This window comes from Phocoena sinus, chromosome 14, assembly GCF_008692025.1.
Source record: "Phocoena sinus isolate mPhoSin1 chromosome 14, mPhoSin1.pri, whole genome shotgun sequence".
Lineage (NCBI taxonomy): Eukaryota > Metazoa > Chordata > Mammalia > Artiodactyla > Phocoenidae > Phocoena > Phocoena sinus.
The window spans coordinates 82551687-82574884 of NC_045776.1; the positions used below are offsets into that span (position 1 = coordinate 82551687).

The 23198-nt window shown below is 37.1% G+C and overlaps 1 protein-coding gene across 3 annotated transcripts in view; it reads left to right on the top strand.

The window, feature by feature from the left end:
* KNTC1 (kinetochore associated 1) overlaps positions 1–23198 on the top strand; it is a 107408-nt gene that overhangs the window by 15406 nt on the left and 68804 nt on the right. For all 3 annotated transcript variants that reach the window (XM_032654017.1, XM_032654018.1, XM_032654019.1), the window contains exons 14-34: positions 1441–1484; positions 1588–1653; positions 2059–2134; positions 6002–6127; positions 6218–6307; positions 6719–6772; positions 8173–8234; positions 10243–10354; positions 11441–11584; positions 11767–11823; positions 11917–12018; positions 13754–13870; positions 13963–14106; positions 14544–14642; positions 15263–15366; positions 15520–15619; positions 16067–16201; positions 16727–16846; positions 18464–18536; positions 19177–19244; positions 21844–22124. In XM_032654017.1, coding sequence (XP_032509908.1) covers positions 1441–1484; positions 1588–1653; positions 2059–2134; positions 6002–6127; positions 6218–6307; positions 6719–6772; positions 8173–8234; positions 10243–10354; positions 11441–11584; positions 11767–11823; positions 11917–12018; positions 13754–13870; positions 13963–14106; positions 14544–14642; positions 15263–15366; positions 15520–15619; positions 16067–16201; positions 16727–16846; positions 18464–18536; positions 19177–19244; positions 21844–22124 — 2174 coding nt within the window. The remainder of the gene's footprint in view (positions 1–1440; positions 1485–1587; positions 1654–2058; positions 2135–6001; positions 6128–6217; positions 6308–6718; positions 6773–8172; positions 8235–10242; positions 10355–11440; positions 11585–11766; positions 11824–11916; positions 12019–13753; positions 13871–13962; positions 14107–14543; positions 14643–15262; positions 15367–15519; positions 15620–16066; positions 16202–16726; positions 16847–18463; positions 18537–19176; positions 19245–21843; positions 22125–23198) is intronic.

Sequence of the window (23198 nt, forward strand, 5' to 3'; positions counted from 1 at the left end):
GCTTTGGGTCTTCGTTGCCGCGCGGGCTTTCTCTAGTTGCTGCGAGCGGGGGCTACTCTTCGTTGCAGCGCGCGGGCTTCTCGTTGCGGTGGCTTCTCTTGTTGCAGAGCACAGGCTCTAGACACATGGGCTTCGGTAGTTGCAGCACTCAGGCTCAGTAGTTGCAGCACACAGGCCCTAGAGCGCGCAGCTTCAGTAGTTGCAGTGTGGGCTATAGGGCACACAGGCTTCAGTAGTTGTGGCTCGTGGGCTGTAGAGCACAGGCTCAATAGTTGTGGCGCACGGGCTAAGTTGCTTCGCGGCATGTAGGATCTTTCCAGACTAAGTATCGAACCCCTGTCCCCTGCATTGGCAGGCGGATTTTTTTTTTTTTAAATTTATTTTCGGCTGCGTTGGGTCTTCGTTGCTGCGCGCAGGCTTTCTCCATTTGTGGTGAGCGGGGACTACTCCTTGCTGCAATGCATGAACTTCTCCTTGCGGTGGCTTCTCTTGTTTAGAGCTCGGGCTCTAGGCACGTGGGCTTCAGTAGTTGAGGCACATGGGCTCTAGAGCGCAGGCTCAGTAGTTGTGGCACACAGGCTTAGTTACTCCGCAGCATGTGGGATCTTCCCAGACCAGGGCTTGAACCTGTGTCCCCTGCATTTGTAGGTGGATTCTCAACCACTGCGCCACCAGGGAAGCCCCTGTTTTATCTCTTTTTATATACACACATTGTATTTTTCCAAACCATTTGGAAATTACGTGCAGACATCATGACCTCTCACTCCTAATTTCAGCGGGTATCTCCTAAGAATGAGGCCTACAAAATTTAACATTAATGCAATACTATTATGAAATATGCCATCCAAATTCAAATTTTACCAATTGTGCCAATTACTTGAGAACTTTTTTTTGTTCCTGACCCAGGATTCAATCAAACATCACGAATTGAATTTTGTTGTCGTGGTCACGTGGTAGTCTACTTTAATCTCTAAAACTTCCCTAGTCTGTTTTTGTCTTTTCGGATATTGACATTTTTCGAGTCCTAGCCAGTTGTGTGGCAGACTGTCCCTGTATTTGGATCTGTGTCTCGTCATGATTAGATTCGTGCTAAGATTTTTGGCAAGCATCTTGCATAAGTGATACTGTGTCCTAACTGCATCACATTAAAGGACTTATGTCCATTTGTCCTGTTATTGATGCTGTTAAATTTGACCACTTGGTTAAAGCAGTTCTGCCATATTTCTCCATTGTAAAGGTACATTTTCCCCTGTATAATTAGTAAGTAATTTCCGTGGTGTTATTTTGAGACTATGGGAATATCCTTTTCCTCACCAGTTTTTCCCAGTAACTTTAGAATCTATTGATGGATAATTTCTGCCTAAACCAGTTGTTACTCTAGTAACTATAAAGTGAATTAATTCTGTATTTCAATTTTAAACATGTTTTTTGCTATTGTAGGATACCATATACCTTCTGGAAGGAATTTGCAAAAATGATCCAAAGTAAGTCCTGTTTTGTTTATCAGATAAGTTGTTAAATAATAGCAAAGTTAAAATTTACTTACTGATGTTAAATGACAAATGTCAATATTAAAATTTTTCTCAGACTATCTGAAGACTCAGTCTCTGTTTTAGTACTCAGATGTCTTACAGAAGCTTTGCCAGAAAACAGGTAACTACTTGTGTTTTGTTTTGTTTTGTTTTATAATTTATTTTATCTATTTTTGGCTGCACTGGGTTTTCGTTGCTGTGCACGGGCTTTCTCTAGTTGCGGAGAGCAGGGGCTACTCTTCATTGAGGTGCGTGGGCTTCTCACTGCGGTGGCTTCTCTTGTTGTTGAGCACGGGCTCTAGAGCGCAGGCTCAGTAGTTGTGGCGCACGGGCTTAGTTGCTCTGTGGCATGTGGGATCTTCCTGGACCAGGGCTCGAACCTGTGTCCCCTGCATTGACAGGCGGATTCTTGACCACTGCGCCACCAGGGAAGCCCTCTTGTGTTCTTCTAAGCCTTACTCCTTGATGAAAAGCTTGAATTCCCTGATTAATAAAAATTTTACTGAAATTTCTTTCAATTTATCAGATTGAGTCGGTTACTTCACAAACACAGATTTGCTGAAGCCGAGAGCTTTGCCATTCAGTTTGGACTAGATGTTGAGGTAATTATTCATGTATTCATTCATTCATTGAAAGCATTTCTTCATGTGCTAGAGGCTGTGGAGACAAATATGTAAGACATAATGGGAATTTAGTGTGATCAGGCCTATAATTAAGATACGACCAAAGTAAAGTAGGGATTCAAAGGAGATATTGACCCTTAAAGTAGGGTGGGAAGACTTCGTGCAGGAGGTGATTTTATGTCAGATCTTGAAAATGTTCCAGATAGTCCTGGACGAGGAAGGGAATTCTAGGTGTTAAGACACATGAAGAAAGTGAGGGAGGCTTACGGTGCTTCCAGGAGCTCCTAGTAATTAGATAGAACTAGGGTGTAGGTTATATGTACATAGAAGGGAAAGGAGGTGGTGGGAAATGAGAGGGTCAGAGCCTGGAGGGCTTTGTATGCACTGCAAAGGATTTAGATCTTATTCTGCAGGTGACGGGGAGCTACTGAGATTTTTAAGCTGGAGAATGTCTTGATTAGGTTTTCATTTTGTAAACATGGGAAATTGTTTGAAAAGGGGTAAATCTAGAGATGCAAAGACCAGTTAAAAAACTGACCCAATGCAGTGAGGTGGAGACACACAGGAGGGAAGGTCTGATGAGAGAGGTGTATAGGAGGTAGAAGTAGTGGGGCTCAGCGATCAAACATAGTGGGAGGTACAAATGTCAGGAGCAGACTAGCAGGACTCTGGCTCAGCGTACTGCAAGTAAGTCCCTTACATATAAACGAGTTCCATTCCAAGAGCACATTCATAAATCCAGTTTGTTCAGAAGTCCAACAAAGTTAGCCTAGGTACCCAACTAACACAGTCGGCTACATAATACTCTACTGTAATAGGTTTATAATACTTTTCACACAAATAATACATATAAAACAAACACGCACAAGAAATAAAACATTTTTAATCTTACAGTACCGTACCTTGAAAAATACAGCAGTACAGTACAAGAGCTGGTGCTTCTTAGCAGTTCCAGGTACATCACGGCTGCTTTTACGCTTGCTTCTGGACATCCTGGGCTTGAAATAAAGATACAGTACTACTGTACTCTATACAGCACTGTACAGTAAAGTACACAAAAGCACAGCCACTTGTACAGGATGCACGCATGTGACAATGTACACCAGACACGTGAACTAGCTTACGTGATTGGACATGTGAACGCACGTTCACGTGTTGGAAAGTTCACAACTTGAAGATTCGTATGTAGGGGACTTACTGTAGTTGGAATGTGATGGCATTACTTAAAATGAGGAATATGTGTGGAAGAACAGGTTGGGGTAAAATATGAAGGGTTCTGCTTTATAAAAATTGCATGTAAGGGATCTTATAAAATGAGGCTGTCTGATAGGAAGTTGGAGAGTGATCTGAGCTGAATCTAGACATAGGTAACACTGGAGGAATGGCTCAGACCACTCAAGGAGAATGTGTGGAGTAAGAAGAGATCTGAGGATGAGCTACAGGGGCACCAGCACACAGGGGATAGAGAAAGAAGGGCTATAAACATATCTGGGAAGAAAACCACACAAATGTATGATTAAAGAAGCCAAGAGAGACTTCCCTGGCAGTCCAGTGGTTAGGACTCCTTGCTTTCACTGCTGAGGGCATGGGTTCAATCCCTGGTTGGGGAACTAAGATCCCACAAGGCGTGAGGTGTGACCAAAAAACAAACAAACAGTTTAGTGGGGAGTGATCAGCAGTTGTAAATACTACCAATAAAATCAGGTATAAAAACTGAAAGTTGTCTGTTGGATTTGGTGATTAGGAATTCATTGATATCCCTTGAAACGTCCTGGGAAGTAATGAAGGATGAAGCCTGATGGTAGTGAAGAACTAACATTTGCTAAGTGGGTGGTGGGTACCCATGTGTTTGTTGTTTTAAGAAGGTAGCATTTTATATTATGTAACAATCTAAATGGGAAAAGAATTTGAAAGAGAATAGGTACCTGTATATGCATAACTGAATCACTTTGCTATACACCTGAAGGTAACACAACATTGTTAATCAACTATACTCCAATATAAAATAAAAAGTTTAAAGAAAGTAGCATTTTAAAACATGCAAAACAATTTTGTATATTTAGAAATGTATATGAGTAAAGCAGTATATGAATTAATGGGATAACAAGCACCAAAATCAGAATAATGGATACTTCTGGTTCAGGGAAGGAGAATGATTTATTTGGAAGAAGAGAAAGTAATATTAAAGTATAATATAAATATTATAGATTATATTAATATTAAATATATAAATTATATTATTAAATATATTATTTATTATAAATTTTTATAATATAATGTAAAATTATTTATTATAAATATTAATATAAGCTATATTATTAAAAATTTTTTAAATTTAGGTGATAAGTACGTGAGTATTTGTTATATTATTACCTTTTTGAATATCTGAAAGTTTCATAATAACTAATTTTTAAAAAGAGCAAATGAAGCAAAAAAATCAAAACCAGTGAAAGATGTTTTCAGGGAGTGGAGACACAGAACTAGAGAAACTGCTCTTTCGTATCACTTTTAGCTTTCGGAGCCAGAGAGCCCATGTTAAAGTTGGTATTTTGTTTATAAAAAAGGAACCTGAAATTTTGACTTTGTCTAACTCAAGCTGTTTCCAGCTGCTAAAGAACCTTTGATAGACTGGGAATTCCCTGGTGGCACAGTGGTTAAGAATCTGTGTGCCTCGGGGAGATCAGCTCGGTGCTTTGTGACCACCTGGTGGGGTGGGATAAGGGAGGGTGGGAGGGAGACGCAAGAGGGAGGGGATATGGGGATATATGTATATGTATGGCTGATTCACTTTGTTATAAAGCAGAAACTAACACACCATCGTGGGGCAATTATACTCCAATAAAGACGTTTAAAAAATAAATAAATAAAAATAAAATAAAATAAAATGGTATGCCTCACTAACCTGAGTTAAACTATATCAATTTAGCAAATCACTTAGCAAAGAAGTAGTGAGAACCTTGAATAAATTAATTAATTAAAATTTAGAAAAAAGAACCTTTGATAAACTTAGAAAAGTAGACGTGAAACATAATTGTGTGGTATTCTTCTAAAAACCAGCTCCATTCACTTTTTTTAATATACCAGTATTAATTTCCTGTTTCTTTAAAAAAAATTAATTTATTTTTATTTTTGGCTGCATTGGGTCTTCGTTGCTGCGCACGGGCTTTCTCTAGTTGTGGTGAGCGGGGGCTACTCTTCGATGCGGTGCGTGGGCTTCTCATTGTGGTGGCTTCTCTTGTTGTGGAGCACGAGCTCTAGGCGCACGGGCTTCAGTAGTTGTGGCACGCGGGCTCAGTAGTTGTGGCTCATGGGCTGTAGAGCGCAGGCTCAGTAGTTGTGGCGCATGGACTTTGTTGTTCTGCAGCATGTGGGATCTTCCCCGGCCAGGGATCAAATCCACGTCCCCTGCATTGGCAGGCGGATTCTTAACCACTGCGCCACCAGGGAAGCCCTCCATTCACTTTTGAACAGCAAAATTTCAGACACATTACTTACCCTCTCTTAAGCTTCAGTTTTCTTGATTGTAAAACAGGGATCTTAGTATTTACCCCATAGGGTTTTGAGGAGGTGCAAATGCTTACTTAGGTTTTTATGAGAGTTAACTGAGATAATTTACATAAAGCTCTTAGTACACTGCTGGTCACATCTAGTGAGGACTCAGTAGAAATGGTTTCCGTAACACTTTGTAATCTGGGTTACCTTTCTGTTATCTAAGTGTTACCTTCTTTAATGCTTATTCTTGAACTACATGAATATTTACATTTTTTATTTAGCATACAGTGTAAGATTTCATCCACAGGCATTATTTTGCTTCAAGTTTCTTGATGTTGCATGTTTATATTACAGCTTGTTTACAAAGTAAAATCAAATGATATATTGGAGAAACTAGCTTTGAGTTCTCTGAACACCAGTGAGCAGACTGAATGGCAAAAACTTGTAGATGAAGCTAAGGAAAATCTGCATAAAATCCAGGTATGTTTTCCCTGTTGTATACTAGAATATCCAGATCGATGGATTGATCAGTATTACGTTGCCTTACCATGTCTGGCATTTATGAAACAGGACGATGAATTTGTGGTGAATTACTGCTTGGAGGCTCAATGGATAACCTATGAAACAACCCAGGAAATGCTAAATTATGCCAAAACCAGGGTAAGTGTTTCTGACCTTTGTGCATGTTAGTTTGTCTTATGCAAAAGAAGTATTTTGCAAAAAACTGAATGATTTCTCCCATAGACCTTTTTTAAAGTGCATTTTTTTTTGCTCTTCCAAATGATGCCATTTTTGCTATAGGTTGTTCCCCTCACTCACCTGTAAATGAATACCATTGCTAGTTATATTCCTTAAAATCAAGGTGTAACAGATGGGCAAAATGTGAGCTGTTTTCATAAAATGCATTATTTTTAAGATATGTAACTTCTTTATTGTTCATTGTTCATCTCAGAGTTGAGTGCAATTTAATTTTTAAAGATGATTTTTTCCTTTAATTCACAGGAAATCCATCTTCTTTCACGAAAAACCTAGTATAGCCGATATTCTAACCGTGTTTCTTATTCACCTTAGCTTTTGAAGAAAGAAGATAAAGCTGTTCCTATCTATTCTGATGGCTTAAAAGAGGTAATTACATTGGGTTTATAGGTTAATTTGGGAGTGAATATACTGTTACAATATACTTTTGAATTCAAGATAGGTCTATATTTTTTCAAGAGCAAGTTATTTTAATACGTTTTTTCCTTATTGCAAAATGGGAATAATAATAGTACTTATGGGTTATTTTGAGGTCAAATGAAATATTTCCTATAAATCATTTTGCGTAGTGCCTGCTATTTCAAATAATTGTAAACTGATGATAGCTATGATGGTGCCAAAAATATGTGTGTGTGCACATGTACATACAGATCTTCCTCAGCTTATGATGGGGTTACATCCTGACCAACCCATTGTTAAGTTGAAAATACCGCAAGTCAAAAATTCACTCAAGGTGGGATGGTGGTGGTGGGATGAATTGGGAGACTGGGATTGACATGTATACACTAATATGTATAAACTAGATAACTAATAAGAACCTGCTCTATAAAAAATAAATTTAAAAAATAAAATTAAAAAGATAAGCTACAAGGATATATTGTACAACACAGGGAATATAGCCAATATCTTATAGTAACCATAATTGGAGTATAACCTCTAAAAATTGTGAATCACTATATTGTACATCAACTATACTTCAATAAAAAAGGTTTTTTTTAAAAAAATGCACATAATACACCTAACCTACTGAACATGATAGCTTGGCCTCACCTACTTTAAATGTGCTCAGAGCACTTATATTAGCCTAGAGTTGGGCAAAGTCATCTGACTCAAAGCCTGTTTGAGCTATTACAAATAGCTCATGTAATTTATTGAATACTGTACTGAAAGTGAAAAAACGAAATGGTTGTAAGTATATCGGTTGTTTGTGATTATGTACCTGACTGGGAGCTGCGGCTCCTTTCTGCCGCCAGCATCACAAGGGAGAATCATCCTATATATTATTGCTAATCCAGGAAAAGATCAAAATTCTAAGTATGGTTTCTACTGAATGCGTTTTGCCTTTCCACCATCATAAAGTCGAAAAATCTTAAGTTGAACCGTTGCATGTCAGGGACCATCTATATATTTTTTAACTCTTATCTCAAAGTAAATGTTTAGTATAATCCAGCTAGGTTTTACCATAAGGGCATATTTATAAATCAGTGGGAAAACTAATTGATTTCGAAAGGCACCTACAATTAATGTACAAATACCTTCCTCTTCTTTGCAGGTTTATTGCATTGAGTGTGATTGGAAATATTTCCGTTATTTCAAGTTTTTTTGTTTTGTGCTAAGTAAAGGCAGTCATATTTATGGGAATTGACTTGTCATATGGGGTAAAATGAGAATATGTACAAGACTTCTGAAACAGAAAGCCTAATTTTTGGTGTTTTTTATTTTAATGTTATTGCACACAACATTCAGACTGTCAAGTTATTTCTTTTTAGGTACTAAGGGCTCATGCAAAGTTGACTACTTTTTATGGAGCATTTGGACCAGAAAAATTCAGGTATGTGCATTCCCCATTTTGAATTCTGGATTATGAATTAGATTTAAGTTTGGAATGTTATAAAAGACATAGCATTGCTTTGAGTGAATTTGTGTTTCTGGGGGGTTCAGTGATGGACAATGTTATCTTTCCTGCTAAGCTTTAGGCACTTCCTACATCATCGGTTGGAATTGATACATTTGGAAGGCAGATTTAAATAAACATACCTTTTGCCTTAACAGTCCACTTCTGGAAATTAATCCTGTTAGATATACTAACATGTGCACCAAGAATATCGTTATTGACAAATATGAGATTTAGTTACCTTAAAGCTAAGACAAATTTATTTATCATGATAAACTAACAATGAAGGAAGCTTTATTTTTTCTCCTTATAGCTATTCAGTTATCCCAATACTATCATTAAACATTCTATCTTTTCACTGCTCATTGAAATGTTACCTTAATCACATGCTGAAATTCTCACGTGTATTTAAGTTTCTGCAGTATAATTGTATTTGCTTGATCTCATCTCTCTATTCATTCACCAGTATCATAGTTTTAATTAATGTAGCTTTAAAGTGTCCTATTAAGTGGTAGACTAGTTCTACTATACTTTTCTTATTTTTCAGAATTTGGGCAGCTACTCTTTTCTGTATGACACTTGGAGTCAGAATCAGCTTATCCAGTTTTTTAAAAATCTTACTTTTATTGGATTTTTTATTATTTATTTTTATTGGGAATGTGCTGAACCTAAAATCAGTTTGGGGAGAATCAGTATCTTTACAAGATCAAGTCTTCATATCACTATTTAAGGGCAGTATGTGTCTTCCTACTTATTCTATCCTTTTTTTTATATTCCTGAGTGGTATCTACTCAGTTGTCTTCATATAGATTTTTTACATTTTTTTGTTAATTTTGTCTTTCTTGCTACTTTTATAAGTGGGACTTTTCTCCATTGTATTTTCAAAAGGATATAGAAGCTATTGATTTTTTTTAAATTACTTTTAAACCAGCTACCTTATTGAATTCCTTTTTCACTTGTAGTAATATTTCAATTGGTCTTGTTTTTTCCAAGTATATAATTATATATGCAAATAATTATAATTTTGCTTCATTTTTTTCCTCATTATTTTTTCCTTGCCTAATTTCATTGACTGGTACTTGTAGAACGTTTTTGTTTTGTTTTTTTTTTGATGTAGACCTTTTTTTTTTTAAGTCTTTATTGAATTTGTTACAATATTGCTTCTGTTTTATGTTTTGGTTTTTTGCCCATGAGGCATGTGGGATCTTAGCTCCCGGACCAGGGATCGAACCCACACCCCATGCATTGGAAGGTGAAGTCTTAACCACTGGACCGCCAGGGAAGTCCCATGTAGAACATTATTAAATAATGGTGGTAAATAGACATCTTTCTCTTGTTCCTGATATTAGTGAAAATGCTTATTTTATCATTTAAGCATGGTACAGGCTTATAGGGTTTTGTCTTTTTATCATTTTAAGGAAGTATTCATCATCTATTTCTGAGCTTTAACTAGGACTGGGTAACCACTATAGCTTTGTTGGTTATAGCAAAAGACTGGAAGTAACCCTAATGTTCAACTGTGGGTGTCTAGTTAAATTATAGTAAAGCCATGCCATGGAATAATATGTAGTCCTTAAAAAGAATAATATCTATATGTGCTCATTGGTACAAGCTGCCAAGATAATATAAAATGAATTTTTTTAAGTACAAATAGTATACATAAAAAATTCTCATTCATTTTAAAGTTAAAAATGGTTGCTTGTATATGTAATGATTATCTCAGGAAGGACCTACAAGGGGAGCTATAACTTCTGGGGAAGATACAGGAGTTCTATAGGTCTGGGATAAGAAGGATACTTACTTTTCACTGTATAATCTTTTGATTCTTTTTTTAACTCTGAGGAAAAAAAACCTAATTAAAATGCATAATGATATCTACTTGTAACATATAACCTTAATATATATTTTTTGACTACTAACTTCTTTCCTCTCTTTGACTTTGCAGGGGTAGTTCTTGGATTGAATTTCTGAATAATGAAGATGACCTTAAGGATATTTTTTTACAGCTAAGAGAAGGAAACCTTGTTTGTGCACAGTACCTTTGGCTGAGACATCGGGTAATTTGTTTTGCATTTTTTTCTTAATGGCTTTATAGCTCCTGTGAGAGGTGATTGAATCAGTGTTGGAAACTAATAGGGTGGCAGGAGTGACTGGGCAATGGGGTGTTTTCAGACGGTTTGATAAAATATGACCTGTCCCAGAGAAAACTATCCTCTGATGATGTTAACTCAGAGGAAATATTATACATAAAATATAAACTTATGTTATCTCATCATTCAGAGTCTAGTTAGCTCCTAAACTTAGGTCAAGAGGTAACATTTTATTAAGCGGTTTATTGATGGGCTTTCTTAGGTAGGAATGGTGGAGAGGGTAGTCCTGTTGCAGCTCAGATTGTGGAAAAGGATTGCCATTATAATTGCTGCTCCGGATCTCCTTAATGTTGATATAGAATATTAGGTCCAAAGCTCAGTATCTGGGTGTGATGCTATTAAAGACACATGCTTGTTAGGGTTTGTACTGTCACCTCCAGTTAAATTTTCCTTAGAATGCCATCTCTGCCTGTTCCTCTGCCTCTAATTTATTAGCTAGTACTCACTGCCATGAGGTTTCACAGAATTTGTGGCTACCAACTTGAATCATTTGCACAGAGTAAATCACCTTTAAGGGTCGTTACATCAGTAAAATTTTTTTTTAATAAATTTATTTTATTTTTTTTTTATTTATTATTTTTGGCTATGTTGGGTCTTCGTCACTGCGCGCAGGCTTTCTCTAGTTGCGGCGAGCCGGGGCTACTCTTCGTCGTGGTGCACGGGCTTCTCTTGTTGCGGAGCACGGGCTCTGGAGCACACGGGCTTCAGTAGATGTGGTGCGTAGGCTCAGTAGTTGTGGTTCGTGGGCTCTAGAGTGCAGGCTCAGTAGTTGTGGCACACGGGCTTAGTTGCTCCAAGGCACGTGGGATCTTCCCGGACCAGGGCTCGAACCCCTGTCTCCTGCATTGGCAGGCGGATTCTTAACCACTGCACCACCAGGGAAACACAGTAAAGTATTTCTTGAAATGACTTTCTAATAGGTCTTTACCTCTTGGGAGGCTATCGGTTTAAATTTGTTGGATAAATCTTAGTTTCTCACTCTGTACGATTTAGGCAAACTTTGAAAGCAGATTTGATGTGAAAATGCTTGAGAACTTGCTCAACTCAATTTCTACACCAGTCTCTTTGCAAAAGCTTTGTCCATGGCTTAAAAATGATGTGATCCCATTTGTGAGAAGGACTGTACCTGAAGGACAGGTAAGTTGCCTTCAGTGTTTTCACTCTTGATGATTCTATTTTTTACATTATATCATTGAAGATTAAGTCGTGCTAACACCAGTTAGTTCATTTTAGTGTCTTGAAAGACTACGATGGAGGTTTTAAATTATTTCAGTGATTATTTATTCATATCAATACTTTTTATGATATATCTATTTCAGAAAGTTCTTGCAAAATGGTTGGAACAAGCAGCCAGGAACCTTGAACTAACTGATAAGGTAATACCAGTATAATTAGCACTGAAAAGGCATTTCCAGTACTCCCCATGGCATAAAACATTATTTTTAATGGTCTCTAATATTTTTTTAAAGGCAAACTGGCCAGAAAATGGGCTTCAACTGGCAGAGGTATTTTTTACAGCAGAAAAACCAGATGAGTTAGGATTGGCATCCTCTTGGCACTGGAGTTCCTTGGTATGATATGAAAAACAAATTTTTAGTAATAAAACATTTAATTTATATTGAAGGGTTTGTCTATGTGTATTTAGACACATATTCACTTCTTAAATATTCTTTTTGTATGTTCTTCTGTTGTGTACTTTTAAAATCCACAAAAAGGAAAAGTAGGTTTTTTTCTTCCTTATGTTTCTGTTACAACTTGAACCTGTCTTAATGCACAGTTTTTCTCTATTGAGCCAACCAAAAGGGAAACAATATATAAACATACTCCTAAGTAGTCTAATTGGGATTTTATGCATTAGTAACATTCTAATTGGGATTTTATGCATTAGTAACATTAGTAATTTTATGCATTAGTAAAAAGGGCAAAACTTAATAACATATTAAGATTAGTTTTCAAAGGCTGTATCAATCAGGTTTACTTCTTTTATTTAAAGTAGTAAACTACTTCTAGTTTTGATTGCATTTCTTTGGCATTCCAATAGTCATAATGGCTTAAGTACCAAAGAATTTTTTTTTTTTTTTTTTTTTTTTTGCCGTACGCGGGCCTCTCACTGTTGTGGCCCCTCCCGTCGCGGAGCACAGGCTCCGGACGTGCAGGCTCAGCGGCCATGGCTCACGGGCGCAGCCGCTCCGCGGCATGTGGGATCTTCCTGGACCGGGGCATGAACCTGTGTCCCCTGCATCGGCAGGCGGACTCTCAACCACTGCGCCACCAGGGAAGCCCCTCAAAGAATTTTTTAAAAGATCAAATTGAAAAAAATCTGGGACTTTCTGACTGACTGAATAAAATAGCAATGCTAGAAAGAGAACTAAGATCAGGAATATTGATGTTACATATGATGTTAATTTGAGATTAATGAACTGAATTTATTATTTGGCTTCTAAATTTCTTAAGTTCATTTATTTTTCCCTTCATATTGCTAAAAACCAGAAAGCATTCATTATATTGAAAAAAAATGCATTCTTATGTTTTGAAAAAGTTTGTTGGGGTACCATAATTTAGTTTATAAACTAACATGTTGAGACATCTCAGTATAACCTCAACTCTGAAGTTTAAAGTACTTAAGGACTGGAAGGTATGACCTTTTGTAACATCATACATACATTATGAAATTACATTTATTCCTTAAGTTTCTGGAGCCCAAAAATAAATAATAAATTTCCCCCTGCTTTCTGATATAGCAGATTCTTGTTATTAATTATACTTACTGATTATGTGCTGTTAAGAATAAGATGGGAATTTTTTCTGTAAGTTTCAAGCAGTATATTGATGTTATATAATCAATACATGTTATAATGTACAATGTATATTGATCATTTTATATGTTTTTCCACAGAAGAGCTTTTCCTCTTGCTATAAAACACTACTTTGTCTTTTCCCTAGTTGCCTTTTATCAATTGAAAATTCTGTTCCTTGTATATAACTTTAGGAAATGTCATCACTTTGTATCTGGTCATGATCTATATGGATGGAACACTGAGGATTATCTAAATGATGTTTGTGTACCTAAGTATATTGGGGTTCTGAAAAAATATTACACTAATATTAATAGTTTTTTCTATTTTTTTAAGAAAGAAAATTTCTTTTAGATTTCTATTGGATTCTGATCTGTTAATTTGTACTAGTTAATTTTGCTTAAACGTCTACAAAACTTAAAGGCATAAGTTGCAGTTTCCTCTTATTTGTATTTCCCTCTCACACTTTTATTCCATATCCTTAACAACTTCAACACTTTTGTTTTATAAGGATCATCAAAACATGGAGGAAGTTTGTCAGTTAAGGACTTTGGTAAATAACCTACGAGAGTTAATCACACTGCATAGGAAATACAACTGCAAATTGGCCCTTTCTGATTTTGAGAAGGTAGAAGTCTAGATTTATCAGAATTATTACTATTTTATCATAGCCAGCACAGCTAGAGTTTGCATTTATGCTGTCTTTATTTCAACATCCAGGAGGATACAACCACCATTGTATTCCGAATGTTTGATAAAGTGCTGGCCCCCGAGCTTATCCCTTCCATCTTCGAGAAGTTTATAAGAGTTTACGTGAGGGAACATGACTTACAGGAGGAGGAACTTCTCCTTCTGTACATAGAGGTAACTTCTTCTTTAGCTCTAGTCTTTTTTTCTGGATCTGTGCAGTGCATCATTGTATTAAATGTTTAACTCTTTACGGAATGTCATGCTTTACCATCAGGATTGACGCAGCATATTGTATTGGTTAAGAATGTGGGTTAACTCTGCTGCTAACTGACTGGTCGCCTTGAGCACAGTGAGATAATGTTAGGACTTTCTCCAAATGGTTGTTGTGAAATAATAGGAGCATGAACAAAGTTTTCTGTACCATGTAAATAAAACTGAAGGCCAAGGTTTTGGCAATTTTGCACTTGCTGACCATTGTTCAGCATTCATGGCTAAGTAGAAGTTTTTGGTTTTTTACGCATCCATAAAAGCTATTTATCTATGTTTATATATGTGTGGGGTGGTGTTTTAGTGAGAGTTTTAAATTAAGAAAAATGTTTATCCCATTTTAGGATTTATTGAAGAGATGTAGCTCAAAGTTCACCTCACTCTTTGATACAGCATGGGAAGCAAAAGCTATAGCAGTAATAGGATGTTTATCTGACACAGATGTAAGTAAATAGTGATCATATAGATTTTCCTTTTGAGCACTGCATCCTTTCTTAAAACTTTTCTTCTGGTCACAAAAGCAATATATATTTGTTAGGGAGAATTTGTGTAATAGGAAAAACAATAAAAAGAAAATAAAAACCACTCAATCCTTTTTTCTTATGAAAATAAAAAGTCTTCTCATTCCCACCCCCAGAAAAACCCACATGGACAGTTGGATGCATATATTTTCAGGCATTTCTATGGTCTTACAAACATAGAGACATTTTAAAATATGTTTATCATATGCCTTTATTTTGACTTCACACTGTTATTAGTCACCATTGTAAAATGTGAATAAAACCATGGAGAATATTTTTAAACACAGAGTCTATAGAAAGTTAATAGAGCTATATGATTTAACTTTCAGCAGAGAAAATACTCTTCTGAATTTTTCTAAATAATAAAATTGCCCTTTATGTGTGAATATTGGAAGACATATGCTTTTGCAGTCAGAAGATGAAATATTCTCAAGCTTCTATCCAATAGATGCAAGATCCCTGCTGTAGATCAGGCTGTGTCATTAATTTGCATGAAAAGTAAATCCGAGGGCTATTCACTGTCAGTGTGTGTGTCTTTATAGCTCATATTTGATGCTGTGCTCAAGATAATGTATGCAGCAGTGGTCCCCTGGAGTGCAGCTGTGGAGCAGCTGGTGAAACAGCACTTGGAGATGGACCATCCCAAGTAAGCTTACAGTGTACCAAACAGCTTTTTTGCTGTTGGATAGACTTCATGTTTTGAGTTGAAATTCATATATGTTTTTCTATCCTTTACTGTGTCCCTTAGTATTTCATAAAAAAAGACAGTTGATGTTAATATCAATAAATTTACTTTTAGAGTCAAGTTATTACAGGAAAGTTACAAACTAATGGAGATGAAGAAACTTTTACGAGGCTATGGAATAAGGGAGGTGAATCTCTTAAGCAAGGAAATAATGGTAAGTACAATAATTGAATCTTTTAACGCCTTTGCTCCACTTCCAGAGCAACATGGGAAATTTAACCAGATTTTATATTCTTTAAGATTAATAGAGCTAGGTTCTTCACCGCTTCCCTTTTGTTAGATAGAATGTTAAGAGAGTGTTTGATTGGTTGTTAGAGTAGTAAAGACAACAGACAGTAAATTAAGAAGCTGAAGGAATATATTATACCATCATGTTGTACGCCTTAAATATATGTAATTTTTATTTGTCAATTAAACCTCAGTAAAGCTAAGGGGAAAAAAAGAAGGGTGAAAGGACTGTCATTAAATTCAGAATACAAATCATGTTTTAATTTTTCATACAGTTTAGAGTTTGCTGCATTGTTTTAATTATATGAACAAATGATTTCTGGGCTCTCTGTGAGATTTCATAACAAAGAAATGTGTATTGTCTCTATTTCAGAGGGTGGTAAGATACATTCTCAAACAAGATGTCCCATCTTCTTTAGAAGATTCTTTAAAGGTGGCCGAAGCATATATGTTGCCTAAAGACGAAATCTACAGTCTAAGGATTATTGACCTGATTGATAGAGAAAAGGTGTGAAAGTTTTATATCGTACTTTTATATGGTTGGTTTGTTTTGAGTTTTTAAAGATTTAACTATCAAATTATCCAAACAGACAAGCACAAAATAAAGTTATACCAACATTAGACGTTAGATTGGCCTATATGTATAGTTTTGTTTTAAGTATTTTGTGAATACCTAATGAGCTTTCATAGTCTTTGGTAGTTAACAAAACTCAGACTCATGTTTTACATATGTGTAGGACCCTTTGTTTCCAGAATAGGAGGTGGGTTTTCTTTTTGTGTTTTTAAGTGTCTTTATATAATTCTAAAACTACAGGCATACCTAAGAATTACAAAATACAAAAGGTAGTATTTTAATTTACTTTTTCTGTTTGCTGTCATCCAAAACAGAATTTTCAGATTTTTAAACCATGGAACCATAATGTCTTTTTCAAAATGATGTCTTTTCATCTTTAAATAGAAAAGTAAGAGGTAAATCCAAATCATCCTTTGCAGGCAACAGCTGTTTTTTCTTCCTTTCAAACTCTGTTTACAGGGTGAAGACTGTATCCTTCTGTTGAGGTCTTTGCCTCCTGCTGAAGCTCAGAAAACTGCAGGAAGAGTAATCATATGGGCACGACTGGCATTACAGGAAGAACCAGATAATTCTAATGAGGTGAGATTTTCACTAAATAAAATGCAGATAAATCCAATTTTTATGGATATTTATCAACAGGATAGAAAAGACAGACTTACAAATATGAGTATTTGCTCTTCTCACTGCTAGAATGGCCTAATTTTTATTTATTTATTTATTTTTTCGGTACATGGGCCTCTCACCGTTGTGGCCTCTCCCGTTGCGGAGCACAGGCTCCGGACAGGCAGGCTCAGCGGCCATGGCTCACCGGCCTAGCCGCTCCGCGGCATGTGGGATCTTCCCAAACCGGGGCACGAACCCGTGTCCCCTGCATCTGCAGGCGGACTCTCAACCACTGCGCCACCAGGGAAGCCCATAGAATGGCCTAATATTAAAATTCCCATTTACTATATAGGAAATTTACCATATAGAAAAACAAACAAATACAGCTGCTTTGGAGCAGTGGCTTTGAGCCCACACTGAATAATCTAGGATCTGCAGATCAAAAGGATTAACTGAAGTATCTGTTATACATAAAGAATTTTCCGTAATGCCTTGAAGTATAAACAGTGTTTTGCATTGTATGAGACATAGTCATTACTCTTGAGTAATGTCAGCCACAGAACCAAAGTAAATCTAATCTGAGAACAGAACGTTGAAACTTAGAAACGGTTTCCAGAGAGCCAATTCACGGTAGAGAGATAAGGGACCGAAAACCTAGTTTATCCAGGGTAGTTGAGTTTTTTAAACCTTTGAAGATACTTACCTCCCAGCCTCTCTCAGTGGTGCATTTCAATCATTTTTTACCTTTAGGGAAATGATTTTTTTTTTTTTAACACCTAAAATTTATTATCCTCTTATTGTCCACTAGGCATTAGGTTAAATACTTCACATAGATTGTCCATTTCTTCCTCACAATAAAACTGTGAACAAAATTGTGAAGGAGACCCTATTGTTAGCTCATTTTGATTGAGTTTAGAAACTAAAATTTTAAAATTAGTGGCTTTCCCAAGGGTATTTGGAAAGTGGCAGAGTCTCATTTCATACTGTCTGTGTTCTCAACCACCAGCTTCAACTGCAGCCCGTAGTCAAAATGTTTGAGTACCTTGTACGGACCTGGCCCTTGCTAAGCATTTTACACATACCATGTCTTTCAATTAAAGCTTTTCTCTCTTTGGTTTTTCTTATCTTTAAAAAAAAAAAAAAAAAGGTTTTTTTTAGTCTTAAGGATGATTCTTTCTTAGACTTCTGATTTCTATACTAAACAAGTTCAGTTCTCTTTAACTTTTCCAGAGATCCTTTCCAGATTTTTTCTCAAATAATAAGTAAAAGCTGTTAAAAAAAAAAAAACAAAACCCACATGCCTGTTAATTATAGTGTATCTGAAAGGTGATTTGGGAGATTTGCATATTCTATAGTATTTCTAAATCATATATCCAAGAGTCCATATGGGTATTTTTCATGTTTAGCTTATATATTATTCAATTATGATCTATTCTTTGGCTGCCCAACTCCCTGTAACACAGACCTCTCAACTCTTAAGCCATATCTATTGTTTATTCTGATTCTGTGCTTTTTATTTATTTGTCTATATATGCACTACATATACAATGGCAAATACAAGAAAGGGACTTCATTTTGCATTTTTCTTTTTAGGACAAGGCCTGGAGACTGTCTGTAGCGAAGACATCAGTAGACATTCTTAAATTACTGTGTGACATTCAGAAAGGTAGTTTCCATCTCTGTTCGCTCCTCTTGGTTTAGTTCTAAAGCTGATCCTTTTCAGAAGAGGGCATCAGTGACATCTCCCATCCTGACCCACAGTTTTCCTGCCTCTGATTGTCTTTTTTGATCTCACACACTTTACTTCATGAAAAGGCTTTCTTGCCTTATTCTTTTGATTAGTAGTGTAAGAGCAGAAGCATATAAGATCAACTCATCATTTGTGCATATGCTTCAGTGACTGTTTAATGCTGGACTAGATTTCTTTGGTGCCTTGCACTTTTTACTCACATTGCTCACTTATCACTTGGTTATGATTGGGAAAAAACCCATTTAACCTTGAATTTAAAACAATTAACAAAGTAATTCTCTTGGGGGGAAAAAAATCTGGAATTTATTTCAAAAAAATTGCCATTTTATAACCAACAAACTTCTCTTTTCAACCTTCAGAAAGAATAATTAGATTTCTTTTTGTACTTAAATTGTCTTCTATCAGAATCTGAAAAGAACTACTGAAGGCTTGAGAAAAACAAAGCGAATTAAAATTTTAGCTTTTAAAAATTCTGATAATATCAGAATTTGGATGTATGCTATAACTTTTTTTTTTTTTTTTTTTTTTGCTATAACTTTTAAAAATTTAATTACAGACAATCTGCAGAAGAAGGATGAATGGGAAGAAACCTTGAAACAATTTAAAACTGTTGCTAGCTTACAGGTAAAGATGTTAAGCCGTGTTGAACATTATTACTTGACTCATCAGTGCATTTGACATAGATCAGTTCCTCCTTCTTAAAACCTTCTGCACTAGCCTTCAGAGGCTTCAGATATACTGGTTTTTCCTCTTTCTGTCTCTCTTTTTTAAAGCAGCTTTAATGTAATATAATTCACATACCATACATTTCATCTATTTGAAGTGTGTATAATTCAGTGGTTTTGGGTGTATTGCATTATTGATTGTTTAAGTCGTGGTAAAGTACATACAATGTAAAATTTGCCATTTTAACCATTTTTGTATTTATAATTCAGTGGTATTGACTCCATTCACAGTGCAGTACAACCATCACCATCACTAGTATCTACTTTTCATCCCTTCAGGCAGAAACTTTGCACCTGTTAAGCAATAACTCCCCATTCTTCTCTCCCCGCAGCCACTCGTAACCTCTAATCTACTTTTTATCTCTATGAATTTTCCTATTTCATAAATTTCATATAAAGTGGAATCATAAAACATTTGTCCTTTTGTGTCTAGCTTTTTTTACTTAGTATAATGTTCATCCATGTTGTAGGATGTATAGAACTTCCTTCCTGTCTCTGGCTGAATAATATTCCACTGTTTGGCTCTACCACATTTTTGTTTATTTATCTCTTGATGGACACTTGGGTTGTTTCCACTTTGGGGCTACTGTGAATAATGCTGCATTGAACATGGATGTACAAATATCTGTTAACTTCCTGCTTTCAATTCCTTTGGGTATATACCCAGGAGAAGAATTGCTGAGTCATATGGTAATTCTATGTTTAACTTTTTAAGGAACTGTTCTCTGTTTTTTAATTGTGTTCTAGTTTATGCCTTTTTAAAAAACCATTTTGGTTTACGGTATCTTTATAGATTATTTATTTAACTCTGGTGGCCCGGAATGATGGCTAACAGTAGCTGTCATTTACTCAGTACTTACCATGTACTAGACATGGGGCTTTGCATGTGTTATTTGTCACCGTAGATCCCCAGGGAGGGTACTGTTATAATTCTCCTTTACAGATGAGGAAACCGAGGCACCACAGTGTCTCAAAATATTGCAAAAGACAGCAAATTGTCTATAGAAACTGGCCCAAAAGATTACTGTCTACTTCATAATGTCTTAATTTTTTTTTTCTATATAGTTTCATTCTAGGCAGTTCACTTTTTCTTGAAAATTAATTTCTGTTAACTTTGAACTGATTAACTGTCTTCAGATTTGAAATTTGAAATTAATTATTTTATTTTGGCTCTAGGGCCTTCCTAACATGAAAAGATTTTATAAATAGAAGGGCTGTCAGGGCTAACTGATAAGTTTCATCAAATAGGATATTGGGTAGATGTGAGGATCTCTTTGTGAAAACTTGAAATTAACACACCGGCAGATTTAACTCGCAACTGTATTATCTCAAAGTGTGTAAAGAAGAAATAATTTATCACAGTTTATTGTACTGATGTTTCTCAAAGTATGGCCCATGGACTCCCAAGGGTCTCTTGAGACCCTTTCAGGGAGTCCATGAGATTAAAACTCTATTTATAGCAAAAATAAGAAATTGTTCTTTCCATCCATATTCTCGCATGAGAGTATACTGGGTTTTCAGAGGCTTCATGATGTGGTAATATCATCGCTCTAAAGGCGGATGGTATGTGCACTTTTATATGCTCTTGTATTTTAAACTTTTCTGTTTAATTTCTGATATGGTAAATATTGATAGATATCTCCTTAAAAAGTTTTTTGGGGTCCTCTATAATTTTTAAGAGTGTAAAGAGGTGCTACAACCCAAAAGTTTGTGATCTTCTGTGTTAAACAATAGATGTCTTCGTGTGAAGCACCCAGGCGTCAGCATAAGTTAACTTCTCCGTGGTCTTCTTAAATTTGAAAATTACAGGTACTTTAAAGCAATGGTTTAGATCTTAGCAAAGTCATGTTTAGTTATGGTGCTACCATTTATGGAACAATCCTTGTGCCAGGTCTAGTGGGAGAGGCCAGGGATGCTGCTAAACATCCTCCTGTGCAAAGGCAGCCCCTGCGGCACAGAATCATCTGGCAGATTGGGAAACTCTGGACTGAAGTGTGGCATCAAAGAAGAAGGTCTCACTCACTCCCACCACCTCTTGGTGTCCTTCCCTGGGCTTCAGCAGGATCCTTTTATTGGGTTGGAAAAATTAATTCTAGGTCTGGTGTTAGCAGCTAACCAGAAGTTATTACAGAAAAGAGCAAAACTGGCTTCTTCAAGCTACCAGGGTAGAATCGCACAAACCTAATACTTAATCCCTCCCTCCTTCTGTTCAGGGTTAGGGTTAGGGTTAGGGTTAGGATTAGGGCAGAATTACCACAACAGAATTACCAAACCCAAAGACGTCAGCAGTGCCAAAGTTGAGAAAGCCCTGGGTTAAGTGATATTTTCCCCTTTTCCAACCTTTATATAATAAGTTACTTTTGAAATATAGAGTCTTAAATTCTTAATTTACAAGGGAGAGAGAGAGAGGTAAAATAGAGGTTCGAGACACACCAATGGTTTTCAACCGCAGATGAACTGGACAGACGTGGAGCTTTGTCTTGCTTGCCTTGCTACAGGAGAACTCTGAGGTCTTTCTTTCATTTGAAGATTACAGCAATAGTTCCCTGGTAGCAGAGCTCCGGGAACAGCACATTAAAGCTCAGCAAGTTGCACAGGCTAAACACAAACCCTGGAGGCCAGCAGAGCCTGCGGCTGCTGAGGAGGAGAGACTGAGCGCCGAGTCCAAGCTGCACCGACAGGTGCTGGCCCTGCAGGTGTCCCGGCAAGAGCTGGAGGCCAAGATGATCTTGAGGGCCTTGAACGACGGGAATGTGGAAGGGGCGCTGAGAAAATGCAGGTGAGTTCCGGGTCCCCAAATCACGCAGCTCATCAGAAAGGAGCACTGGTTTCATTTACTTCTTTTTTTTGTAATTTTTTTTTTTTTTTTTTTGCGGTATGCGGACCTCTCCCTGTTGTGGCCTTTCCCATTGCGGAGCACAGGCTCCGGACACGCAGGCTCAGCGGCCATGGCTCACGGGCCCAGCCGCTCCACTGCATGTGGGATCTTCCCGGACCGGGACACAAACCTGTGTCCCCTGCATCGGCAGGCGGACTCTCAACCACTGTGCCACCAGGGAAGCCCTTCATTTACTTCTTTGGTGACGAGGGAAGGGATGGTGACCCTTTCACTTCCACAGACGTGATTCTTGGTTTCTCACCCTGAGAGCCTGTTTTGGATGCCTGGGTCAGAAAGTGGTGGCGTAGGGACTTGTGGTTAAGAATCTGCCTGCCAACGCAGGGGACACAGGTTCGAGCCCTGGTCCGGGAGGATCCCACATGCCATGGAGAGACTAAGCCCGTGCGCCACAACTACTGAGCCTGTGCTCTAAAGCCCACGTGCCACAACTACTGAAGCCTGCGCACCTAGAGCCCGTGCTTGACAAGAGAAGCCACTGCGATGAGAAGCCCGTGCACCGCAACAAAGAGTAGCCCCCGCTCACTGCAACTAAAGAAAGCCCACGCGCAGCAACGAAGACCCAACACAGCCAAAACTAAATAAATAAAATAAATAAATTTATTTAAAAGAAAGAAAGTGGTGGCGTAGAAGAAGTGTGACTAACCGTGTGTAGTTAGGTAACCAAACCATTGAGTTTAGGTCACCTTGCAGTGCAACAGTTAGTGGTATCCCAAGCAAGTTGAAAAATGAAGCACACTGAAAACATTTAAAGACATTGTAAATGTTGTTAGTGGTTTTATATATATATATATTTTTTTTTTTTTTTTTTTTTTTTTTTTGTGGTACGTAGGCGTCTCACTATTGTGGCCTCTCCCGTTGCGGAGCACAGGCTCCGGATGCACAGGCTCAGCGGCCATGGCTCACGGGCCCAGCTGCTCCGCGGCATGTGGGATCTTCCCGGACCAGGGCACAGAT